Source organism: Phyllostomus hastatus, unplaced genomic scaffold (assembly GCF_019186645.2).
Source record: "Phyllostomus hastatus isolate PE091 unplaced genomic scaffold, TTU_PhHast_1.1 phas_scaffold_755, whole genome shotgun sequence".
Classification (NCBI taxonomy): domain Eukaryota; kingdom Metazoa; phylum Chordata; class Mammalia; order Chiroptera; family Phyllostomidae; genus Phyllostomus; species Phyllostomus hastatus.
In genome coordinates, this window is record NW_025334039.1 from 1861368 (window position 1) to 1873715 (window position 12348).

The 12348-nt window shown below is 47.9% G+C and overlaps 1 protein-coding gene across 6 annotated transcripts in view; it reads left to right on the forward strand.

Moving 5' to 3' along the window:
• The window catches only part of LARGE1 (LARGE xylosyl- and glucuronyltransferase 1), a 455596-nt gene that overhangs the window by 394959 nt on the left and 48289 nt on the right, over positions 1-12348 (forward strand). For all 6 annotated transcript variants that reach the window (XM_045826472.1, XM_045826469.1, XM_045826471.1 and 3 more), the window contains exon 9: positions 1050-1175. In XM_045826472.1, the coding sequence (XP_045682428.1) occupies positions 1050-1175 (126 nt within the window). The remainder of the gene's footprint in view (positions 1-1049; positions 1176-12348) is intronic.

Genomic DNA, 12348 nt, shown 5'->3' on the forward strand with positions numbered 1-12348 from the left:
CTGAGTTGTTGCATTCTTGCACAGTTTTCTCTTACAGAGGAGACCAGAAACTCCACAAGGTTACTCAACTACTTTTTTCTTTTTTTTTTTTTTTTGGCTTTCTTATTACGTAGTCTTTCCCAAGCAGCCAGAAACTAATTTCTTTTTCCAAACACAAGATACAGTATAATGAATGAGTTAAAAAATTACCCAGGTAGCTATTTGAAACCGGAGGGGAAACCGTTCTCCGTCATCATATTTTAAGTCAGGTCACAGTGACTTGAATGTGTCCCCAAAAGCTAGCAATCCGATGCCCGTGTCCGGTGAGGATAGTTGACTCAGCCGTCTCCTGCTGCGGGGGGCCATCACTCACCTCCCGGCGCCCCCTGTCAGCAGCTAGTTAATAAGTACGGCCTGGCCTGGGCCGGGAGCTTGGAGAGGAGCCCGAGAGAGCTGGAGCCTCTTTAGAAAGAGCCGGGGTTGGATGGGGAGTGCGTCCCGGGAACCGTGGCCCGCGGGAAGCCGAGGCGCATCCATCATCGAGTCGGCCACAAGCCCCAGGAAGAGCTGCTGAAACAGCAGCTCCGTAATTTGTCTCAGCCCCTGAAGGAGCGCAGCAACTTGTCATCGCGCAGTTTCCCCTCCAGGAGCCTCAGGATGGATCGCAAGGGGCTACTCCATGAGGTGGGAAGAGGGGCGGAAAAGTGACTCCATTTATTATGCGCCAGCTCGGCTGGGACAGACGCGCCCTACCTGCTTTCGCGCGCGCACACACGTCCGCGTGCCATATGGTGCGTTATGAGACCAGCGGGACCCGTGAGTTTCATGGCAGCGTGGGGCATTGCCCCGTCTCTAGCCTAGTGTCATTGCTGCTTTGGCTCGGTTCCTAGAGATCCGAGGCGAGGGAAGTGCCCCACAGTGTGAGCCTGCCTGTGTTTGCAGCGCGAGGCTCAAACAGCGGTGGAGCGCACGTGTCCTCTGCAGAACCACCCTCTACTTCCGGCCAGTGCTCCGCCCACACCCGTGCCCGCGCCCACGCCTGACTGTGTCTCTCTGGCTTCCTTCCCCAGGATATTTTCAACGCGGTCATCAAACAGAACCCCTTCCTCGTGTATCAGCTCCCCTGCTTCTGGAACGTGCAGCTGTCGGACCACACCCGCTCGGAGCAGTGCTACCGAGATGTGTCTGATCTGAAGGTAGAGTCGGGACTCATGCCCGGGCTGGAGCGCGGTGCCCCGTGGTGGCCGAGGGAAGTTGGCTTGGGGCACACCCTTCAGGGGGGCCAACGGCTCTGAGCTCCGTGTGCAGTGCGGTGAGAGAGATGAGAGAAGGAACCGGAGAGAATGTGCTTTCCTTCTGCATTGTCCTGGGTTTTCGCGCTCCTCTCGTTGGCGCTTTCCGAAACCCATAAGGCCTCCTGGCGTAAGGACCAGCTTGTGTGCTTCTTGCCACCTGCTGCCGGTGGTTTTGGTTCATGTCAGCTCCCAAACTTCAGTCATACCATTCAAACAAAAACATTCATTGAGGGCCTCTTCTGTGCCAGGTGCTGTAGATGTGGATATGAATACATACTCCCTGTGCTTGGGAGTCATTCATGGCTTAGAGGATAAGAGAAATGTGCAAGGAAACGAATGTTAAAAAATATGACAGGTGTTACAAAAGGTGTGGGTGCAAACATAAGAGTCTCATCCTACCTCTGGGAGAAGGGACAGTGGCAGAAAGGCTTTCCTCCTTGGTCTGTAGTTACCAAACACAGTGGGAGGGCCTGGCAGCAGAAAGATGAAGAAGCCAGGGTGTATCAGTTATCTACTGCAGTAGAGAATGCTGCGTAACAAACTGTGCTAATAGTGGCTGAGATCAACCACTATTTATTGGTGAGTCTGCAGGTTGGCTGGATGGTTGTCTGGTCACACAGCTTAACCTAGTGTCGAATGGCTGGCGGCTGCCCTTCAGTGTCTCCCAGATCCCATCAGTAGGTATGGCAAAGCGGAGGTCGAAGAGGAAGCCCAGGTGCACAAAAGGAAAACTTGAGTCCTTGCTGCTAGTATTCTATTGGCCAAAGTAGCCATACGACTGAGGCCAGAGGTAAAAGGGGTGTGTCAGAATTCCTTACCTACAGTAGGAGGCGTGAAGGTCTGACTCAGCTATTAAATAACAAGTCAAGGATTTGAACCCAGGCCTGTCTGACACCAAGTACGTTTTTTGCTTTTCTGACTGTATCAAAGAGGAGATAGATACATGTATATATCTGGAGTTGATTTAAAATTTATATCCATTGCCCATGTGGCACTATAGTAACAATAATTGCAACTTTTAAAAAGACAAAGGGAGTCCAAACCTTACTTTTCCAGTAAGTTAATCATTTCTAGTTGGCTTCTAGTCTATGTCCACATGTACATATTATATCTCATTTACAGTCAAAATGCTCATGGAATTTTGTACTCTTACATTACATAGCCATTCCTGTTGCCTTAGTTGTTTCAAAATTTTTTCCAAAAGATTTTATTTATTTATTTTTAGAGAGGGGAAGGGAGGGAGAAAGAGAAGGAGAGAAACATCAGTGCGTGGTTGCTTCTCACACTCCCCCTACTGGGGACCTGGCCCGCAACCCAGGCATGTGCCCTGACTGGGAATTGAACCAGTGACCCTTTGGTTCACAGGCCGACACTCAGTCCACTGAGCCACATCAGCCAGGGCCTGTTTCAAAATTTTTACAAATACAAACTGTGTCATGATGAACAGCTTAAAGTTCACACCTTCCCAGGAGTGAAATCACAAATTTAACAGGAAAGAACTTTTTTTTAAATGCACTTGAAGTTTATTGCAAAACATTAGAAATCAAAACAGAATCATTTGCATCATTCATTCTTTCAATCAGTATTTATGCCACCCCTTTAATATGTCATATACTTGTTCATCATAAAGAAGATAAGTGAAATACACAGGAATATATCCAAGAATATTATGAACCAGAAGTTCAAAGGGAAGGAAAATGAAACTAACCATGTAAAAAACACCTAAAACTCAGTCCACAAAGTAAATTAAATAAGTGGAGGCCAGGATGGATAATAAAATGTAAATCCAGAGAATAAGCAAAAGGCAGCTAGATATGACATTTGTTACTAGGGGCACTTGCTGATCCTTGGTGGCTGGGAGCCTGGTTTAACAGTAAGTGACTGTAATTTATTGTTCGAGTGAGGGAATGCTACCATGAGTTACGCTGGGACAGTAGGTCTAAATCACAGCCAGGCAAACCATACGTATAACCCTTCTATTAAAAGACGGTGCATGAGCCCTGACCGGCGCGGCTCAGTTGGTTGGCATTCTTCTGTAAAGCAAGAGGTCACTGGCTGGATTCTCTGTCAGGGCACACGCCTGGGTGGAGGGTTCGGTTCCTAGTCAGGGCAGGTACGAGAGGCAATCAATCCATGTTTCTCTCTCCCATCGATGCTTCTCTCCCTCTCTTTCTCCCTCCCTTCCCTTCTCTCTAAAATAAAATAAATAAAAGTAAAAAATAATCCTGATCTGTTGGGCAAATAGAGAACCTGGTACCTAATGGAGAATATTCATCCTTTTCAAGCTCCCATTTATTAAAAAATAACTGTGTATTAGACCATAAAGTAAATTTCAGTACATTTCAAAGAATCATATACACATATATAGTTCTCTGAATACAGTGTAATTAAATTAGAAGGCAGTAACTATAAGACTTTTTAAAACTCTGATTAAAATTGAGAACAACACATTTAAATTACCCATGGTTCCAAACAAATCAAAACTAAAACTAAAGACTACTCAGAACTGAATGAAAATGTGTCGAAATGACTGGTGAAACAAACACATAGGGAAATTTATATATAGCCTCACATGTTTATATTGAAAAGAAAGGCTGAAAATTAATAAGCCAAGCTTACAACCTGATATATAAAAAACATCAGGATAAATTCAAAGAAAGGAAAAGCAGGGCATAAAGAGAATAATAGAAATTGATGAACAAATTGTTCAACAAAGTCAACCTTTGGTTCTGGGAGAGGGACCGGGGAAATCAACAAAGCTGTGGCAGGAGTCACTGAGAAACTGTAAGAGAGCTCAGCGATAAATGAACAGGGGGGCGTAAATGCAGACTTACACACTCCTTCCCTAACACGTTCTCTGCGTGTGTTATCAGCATTCCTCTGCGTTCTCGGGGCACAGCAACAACAGTGGGCGCCCACAGCAGCCTCTCACTGGATGGAGCTTCTGATCCGAGAGATAAAGCAGAATGGTGGGAGATAAGAAAATACCATGAGCGATATTATGTCAATACATTGAAGACTTATGGGAAATGGAAAATGTCTTGAAATGTAAACTTGACACAAACTGACGCTAGGAAAAAATAGAAGGTCTGGATCATCTTCTGGCCCTTAAACCTTCTTACAGAGAAAACGGCACCCTCCGATGGTAAGCAGAGAGACGTTCTGTCAAGTTTTTCATCAAAAGATAGCAATTTTAAGTAAACTCCAGAGAATAAGAAAAGAGGAACACTCTTTAATGCGTTCTGTGAGGCTGGGATATCCTGGATCAGAACATCAGACACGAAGGGCGGAGGAGGGGAAGTCTGGGGGCCTGTCTCGTGCACCGAATGCAGATGCAAACATCTGAAGCAGAGTGTCAGCAGGCCCACCCAGCCGTGCAGCAGACAGGTGGTATGTCATGGCCAAGTCGGGCGTCTTCCAGGAGGTGGGAGGGGCATCCAACAGTGAACAGTTCCGAAGTGACATTCCCACTGCTGCTAGATCAAGGGAGAAACACCATATAGTGGGCTAAATAGTGGGGGTAAATTATCTGATACAATTAAACATTCATCCATGACCAAAAAAAAAAAAAACCCTCACATAAATGGTATCTACTAAAAACAGCAAAATTTTGCTGAGCATTTGCTTAGGGATATGCTGGTCAATTAATAGAAAAGAATAGAGACCCCAAGAACACCACCCATTTTTGAGATTTTGAAATGTGAGGAGAGGGCGTTGCTGACCATTGGAGAAAGGGTGCCGTTTTCTATGGATGGTACTGAGGTCCCTGCTGACCCACGTGGAGCAGATGAAACTGGAACCCTGTCTGACACCACGCACCAATTTAATTCTGATGGGTTAGAGACTTAAAAGGGAAGGACCAAATTAAACTTTTAATCATAAAGCATTAGGAAACTCGCCTGTGCCCACAGAACAGGGAAGAATTCATTCGATGAGACACCCGCAGCACATGTTGTAAACAAAAGGATTGATAAATTCAACCATGCTGAAATTAAGATTACTTAAGTGGTATCAGAAAGAAAAAACATATTTTCAAAACATAACTGAAAAAAGGACTAATAAAATGCAGGGTGGGTCACAATTGGGTTTTACAGTTGTTCATATGGAAAATAATATAATAATAAGTTACAAGAATACACTGTGTGTTCCACATACTGATAACTGCCAGCCTACTTTTGCCACACCCTGTAATACAAAGAACTCTTACCAAGAAAAATGTGTAAAGGGTATGAACAGTCATGTCACCGCATTGGAGAGAAAATGGCCAGTAAACAGTCTCAAAGATGTACAACCTCTTTGTTAATCAGGGACGGGAAAATTAAGACCACAAGTAATTTCACATCCTCCAAACTGAAAGAGTGTGGCTCTCAAGTATCATTTGACTAGTAGGAACTCCCCTATACTCTAGATAGGAGTGTACATGGATACAACCAAGCTGGAAACACACTTCAGCTCAATGGTATAAATTCTGAGTCGTACATAGTTCACAGTCTGGGGCTGGGATCCAGCTGGTCAAAACGTGAGAAGGGAATGACTAGCTGGCGAGTGTGCTCCAGATTGTGGACAGATGACAACAGATTGAAGCAATGCCCGTGTCCTCATAATGAATGACACTTTTTGACCAGGCAGGGGCATGGGAGATTTCTAAACTTCTAACTCTTATTTTCATATCAAAAAAAAAAAAAGAAAGAAAGAAAAGAAACCAGCCATGAAACTTCTACAAGTAAAAGAGTCAAATTCATAAAAACAGAAAGCAGGACAGTGACTGCCGGGGGCTGCGGTGGGGGAGGACATAGAGTTGGTGGGGACGGAGTTGCAGGTGGGGAAGATGAAAAGGTTCTGGAGATGGGTGGTGTGGGTGGCCGCGCGATGATGTGAATGTGTTTAGTGGCAGTGATCTATATAGACACTTAGACATGGTTAACGTGGTGGGGTTTTTTTGTATGTTTTACCACAACAAAAAAAATCCAGGGTGGGGAAGGGAGCCTGGATGGACAAGTGTCGTGCGAAACTGATGGTTCCTGGGAGGACTGGTGTGCGTTTCATTAAAGGAACCAGGCAGGTCCTCAGGAGCCAGGATGCGGGACCGGGTGTCTGGGGAGCCTCCAGATCGGCAGCCACCGAGAGGAAAAGAAAGCCACTGTCACTTAGAGGAAACTCTTGGTTTTTGAACTTCAAACTTGGGCACCTTATATACTGAAACAGAGCCAGGTCTCCAAGTGCGAGGGTGTCACGTCTGCCCACCACAGACATGCCTTGGCGTTCCCGTGCCTGTATGGATTGAGTGGCTGCTACGTGCCAGGCACTGTCGCTCCCTAGGGATGCTGCGGGAGACAGGACAGACAGAAAGCCATTCATTGGTCGAGGCGAGAGTCCATACTGGCGTAGCGGATGGCTGGGTAGCCGCTTTGGCATTGCTCAGGGGTTGCTTAATTACTGTCATGTCGAGCCCATCGAAATAGTCCATGGACTCTCTTCCCCAGCCTATATCATGTAGTATAAGTAGAGGAATTTCTGTCACACTGCAGCATGATGAAAATAGAGGCAAGCCAAATTTAACTTGTGGGGTTTTTTTTTTTTTTTAGATAAACTTCAAAAATGCTCTAGAAGTCATTTTACCCACTCATATCTTATTTTTAAACCTTACACAGAACCGTAAAACATAGCCAATATCTAAAAGAGGAGCTGCCCTGGGGGTGGGGAGAGGGTTGAGGGATGAGGGAGAGAGGCTGGCAGGCCCAAGCCCCACCCCCGTGGGTCACATCAGGACCGGGTCGGGTCGTCATGGAGCCAGAACCTGTTGTCTTGGACAACGGCTTGTCTGTAGGTTTCTTCGGGCCAACCAGGAACTCAAATTCAGGTCAAGGTATATCTTTGTCATTTTCTTCCTTTCTTCCTTCTGTTTTTGCCGCCCTCGTTCATTTCATTTCGTCCGTGGTGTTCAACATTTACGAAGGACCTCCTATTTGCTGGTCATCATGTTGCTCCCCGGGGGTGGACAGATGCGCCCTGAACTCCGCTCTGTATCAGCTCACAGTCCGGGGCTCCAGAGGGCAGTCAGCCTGAGACACCCCCCTACGGGGCTCACAGGGCCCTTGTGCTGGTCAGCTGAGCGAAAATGTCAGCTCAAGTAAGAGGCATAAAAATGTGTTTCCTTTGGTTTCCCTGCCGTTTCCTCCAGGGCAGGGTCTGTCTGTTTGTCTGGTGGTAGTGCTGCATTATTGCATGAACGGCTCTTGTCGCCCATTTCCTGTGGGTCTCAGTGTCCTGTCCCTGTCCCAAGTGGAGCAAGACCTTCAGGACACTCACAGAGCGATGGGAGGACAGTCCTGGAGTTTTGTGATGTCTGTCCTCACGGTTCTGTAGTCTCCCCCACCCCTAATCCGACAGCCAAATGTTTTAGGAACTTCTTGTCATCTGGTTGTTCCAAAGTGCTTAGCTTGCCTTTCATGGAAATAGCAGCTCTCTTTTTGCACTCATCTGATTACAAGAAAATTTCATTACATTTCCAATTAACATTAGAAATACAAGTGGTGCCCTCACTGGCATGGCTCAGGGGGTTGGGTGTTGTCCTGCAAATCGCTCTAGCCCGGTCAGGGCACACGCCTGGGTCGTGGGCCAGGTCCCTGTTGGGGGCGTGCGAGAGGCAACTAATTGATGTTTCTCTCACATGTCGATGTTTCTCTCCCTCTCTTTCTTCCTCCCTTCCCCTCTCTCTAAAAATAAATAAATAAAATCTTTTTAAATAAAGAAGCACAAGTGGCATAAAAACATAGTTGGTAATAAACACACCTCCCTCCTGGTCAGCACAGAGTTCGACCCAGAGGAGCAGACACGCTCCCCACTTCCCGCTAGAGAGCAGCTTCCGGCCTTGGGCTTCTAGCCCTGGGTTCCGCAGGGAAGTCTGTGCTAAGGAGAGGTTGGTTAAGAGCACTTCCAAGGGGAGCAATGGTTTCGTTGAGCTTTCATTGCTCATGCTCCTTTTGGAGCCAGGCCACCCTGTAAATTCTCAGCACGGGTCTGACTTGTACCAGCTGAAGGGCCTGAATAAGTCACGTCACCTCTCACAGCCTCAGCTACATTCTCCATAAATTGGAGGCCGCATATCTGGGCCCCACCCTCAGCCTGGCCCCTTGAGTGCTCCATAAGAAGGCACTTGACTTTACTTCAGTCTTCTGTGTTTCAAAGACCTTCGTTTTCATCTGTCTCTTCAGTCCTAAAGCTTATGACTCCGCCCTCTCTGGGTCAGTCGTAAAAAGGGAAGGACCTAAAGGAACATTGTCTTAATCTCTTCAGCAGGAGCACAGATCTTAGAAGCTCAGGGGCTGTTTGCTCATTTAGAGAAGGAGATACGGGAAAGATTCAGTGAAGCTGTGTTCCAGTCCTTGGGTCCTCAATAGACTGTTAGGAAAGGAAGTTCTGGCCAGAAAGAGCTCATGGCCAGGAAGCGGACCAGGCAGTCCAAGAGTCCCAGAGCCTCAGAGCTGAATGAGCCATGGTCCCTGCCCTCAGGAAGGTCCCGGTCCAAGTGAGAAGTAGTCAATGAGCAAATAGAAAATGCCAGTGCAGCCTGTCAAGGGTGGTGATACGAGGAAGCAGATGGGGCTCAGAAAGCGGGAGAAAGACCCCGTCTGGCTGGGAGCATGATGCAGTCCATCTTGCAGGGATTTCCGTAAGAGGTCTGAGCTGAATCGTGATGTCCATCCTCTACCCCGTCCTCATCTTCTGCCTTCACAGCCCTCTTCAGCCCCCAAACACACCCCCCACCACCTGCCCCGGCCTGTGGAGACCCTTCTTATTCCCCTAGAGAATGGGAAGGAGTGGAAGCCCTCATGCAAGTTGGGATCAGTGAACTGGCTGCTTGCTGGTGGGCAAGCAACGGGGGCCACCCTGAAGCAGATGCTGCTTCAGAAGCATCTGCCCTGAGTGCATGATGGCCTTCTGGTGTAGCAGGAAACACCTCTCAGAGCAGGTGTGCTGTGACCCGGCACGCCGAGGGCGAGGCGGGGTCGTCCAGGTAGACTGGATACGAATTGTGTTCCCACCAAGGCCTGGCTCCGTCTTTACAAAAACCTCACAAGGAAAATATTATTTGGCCTCTTCCATGCATCAGAAAATTAAGGATCATACATACTAAGTCCCTTGCTTGCCCAGAGTCACCCAGCTGCATGCGACAGAGCTGAGGTTCACACTCACCTCTGTCTGACTCACAGTCGCGAGGTCTCGGCCCTGACACAGGCCTGGGGGGTTCCCCCCTGAATGTATCTTCCCTGGAAACCAATTCACAAGAGATACGGATTCTACAGGATCATACTATGTGAGCCCTTGTTGGATCAAATGGCATTTTGGAGAGCTAATCTCAGAATAGAGACCCTGCATCTAACATTATCTCCTTGAAAGAACATTGGAATTTTAAGCGACAGACTCGGAGGCTGAATGTTCGGCTGCCATCCATTCATAAACTGGGAACTGAGTGCACTTAAGAGAAAAACCCTTTCGGGGGAAGAGGCAAACCAAGAGGAGACATGCCGTCCATATGGGGAAATGACGTCTGTTCCTCGAGGCAATCTGTGGCGTTTGCATAAAAGGAGTAGCACGTAACTCAAGTTTTAAAACATTCCATAGTACTTAGAGAGGTGTTAGATTTCACATCTTTTGAGGAAGACGGTGGGGAGGGGGGCCCATGTGTGCTGAGCGTGTTCTAGCTAAGCAGACGCCAGTGATAAAGGAGGCAGGGGAAACCGGGGAGGGAGTAATAACCATGATGAATGGGAAGGTTGATGTTGCAGGTTGAGGATGCCGCGAGGAAGGAAAAACAGTTGCCTTGGGGGGAGATCTAAAGTCTAGAATCACCACCTTCCAGCCAGCGCCTGGTCAATTCTGTCGCGTGACCCAAGTTCAAGGGGTCTAAGCGTGTTATCGTCGCTGCGCACCGCTGCAGCCAGTAAACTCTAGGAGTCCCAGGATTAACTGTAAGGCAGCTGGCCCCTGATCAAGTCTCCTGTCATTCTGTGGCTCGTGCTGTGGAATCGCTGTGGTTTCGTCCCCAGACACCGTGGCGTCCCCGCCGTGGGCCAGGCTGCAGGGCTGTTGTTGGGTTCCTTACCTTCTCTTGACCAGGCATCCCCATCGGAGAAAGTTGGGAAGCAATCCCCACTTCAGAGAAGACACACAGACCCAAAGGGGTGATAACCGAAAGCGGTTAGCACCCGGCTGTGAGACATGGAGTGAATCCTGAGTGATCTTCTTGCTCATAATGTATCAGTATGGTTCCCACTGTCTCTTCGTTTGTGGTCAGCTGGTGGGCAGACGATGTAACAAGGGCTCCTCTTCCTCATCTGTTCCAACGCCGTCGTTTCACAGGCAGGAAGTAGGGACTCGAAGGGGGAAGTGGTTTGCCAGAGGTTAAGCAAGGGTTGGCGGCCCCTTACCATGCGCTCCTTCTGTGCTGGAGAGTAGCATGCTCAGTGGAGAGGACTTGAGGTAATTGAAGCTTTAGTCTTTTTTGTCTTTCCTCAGCGCGCGTCCATTCTTGGCTCCTTTGGTGATTTGCTGAATTTAACTCCTCTGGGTGTCGTTGGTTTAAGTTGCCCATCACTGGCCGTGTTACCCATGGCTGACGACGTCCGGGTGCCATGGTCCCTGGAAACGTCAACAAGACTCGAGAAGGAAAGTGGTGACTGGGAAATTCACCTACAATAGCACGTGTTTGGTGCGTGCATCTGAATGGTTCTAAGGAAACTGTTGATGGGATCTGTTTAACGCAGAGGAGGGCTGGGGAGGGGGAAGCGGGGAGTTCTGTGTACGATTTATACCTAATACGGCAGTCGGGGGTCCTGCAGCCAGCAGACCTGATCGGTTTTGTTGATCCCAGCATTCTGCACACGTATTCCACGTCAACACGCAGCACAGACGCGTTCGACCGGAGAGTGCCTTGAGGGACAGGTTCCCTAGAAGCCCCTGTAAGGGACACATCCCTGGGCCATCTGGGCTCCGTGCAGAAGGGTTTTGAGGGAGGGAAGCACCAGCGAAGCAGTATTTGGCGGCTGGGGGCATCCAACCGCGGATGTTTCTAAGTATGGAGAAGTGAGGGTTTTGATAGGTTTCACATCATTTTTTACCCCAAAATCCCATAACAATGGAAACACTTTCATGTATGTATTTTCTAAAAGTAGTTACTTTCCCATTCACCACTTTTATGTGGAAGGATCAGATTAAAGGTGTGTGTGTGTTTTCCCCACAAAAGTGGGAGATGCATACCACTGGGAACCATTTCTTCATAAAAGCAGAAATGCATGAATCACCTTCACGTGTGCTGTCCGGTGGACGTCCGTGGCCGTGAGTTAGCCCGGGAAACTCGGTGCTGCACGGAAGGTGTTCGTGGTCATCCCTCATGTCCTTAGAAAGCATTGTGAAACTTCTGTGATATTTTCCGTCTTGCCTTTATAAAATTAACCCAGTTAATGGCACCCGACAGTACCTGTGCGTGCTGGCTTCAAGTGCTTTGATGCAAAACTGCCTGTCAGTGATCCAATAAAGGGATTCGATACGGGGCGCTCGCTCAGTAACCTTCCTTGGAAACCCTTTGGTTGTTTCCGTTGAAGTGATGGAACCTTTGGTAATTACACATTTACGCACCTTTTTAATGCTGGTTACCATCATGAACGTGGGAATTGACCCTTTGGGATGTGACTTCTCCAGAAGGTCTTTCCTTTAGTGCTCACTGAACAACTGCTCCTTGTGTATTTCGTGGTCTCAACAGAATCTTACAGAATCTTGCCAGTAGAATAAGCTGACACATGTCAAAACCCTGTGTACTCCATTTAACTCTGCGGCCCCTCTCCCGCGGACCTGGTCCTGTGCTAGCGTCCTCAGGCCCTCAGCGTTTGTCTTCTGTGACTCTGCCCATGACACTTGCTGACAAAGGAATTCGCTTTGTTGTGTTATCATATTATCTTTCGTGCGCTTGCCAGCCGTTGTGGCCGAGGCAGGAAAAACAAGCGTTTCCCTTATTGCATTTTATTATCCTTCATTGTTATGTATGAAATCTCCAAAGAGACCGCTAACCTCTTTT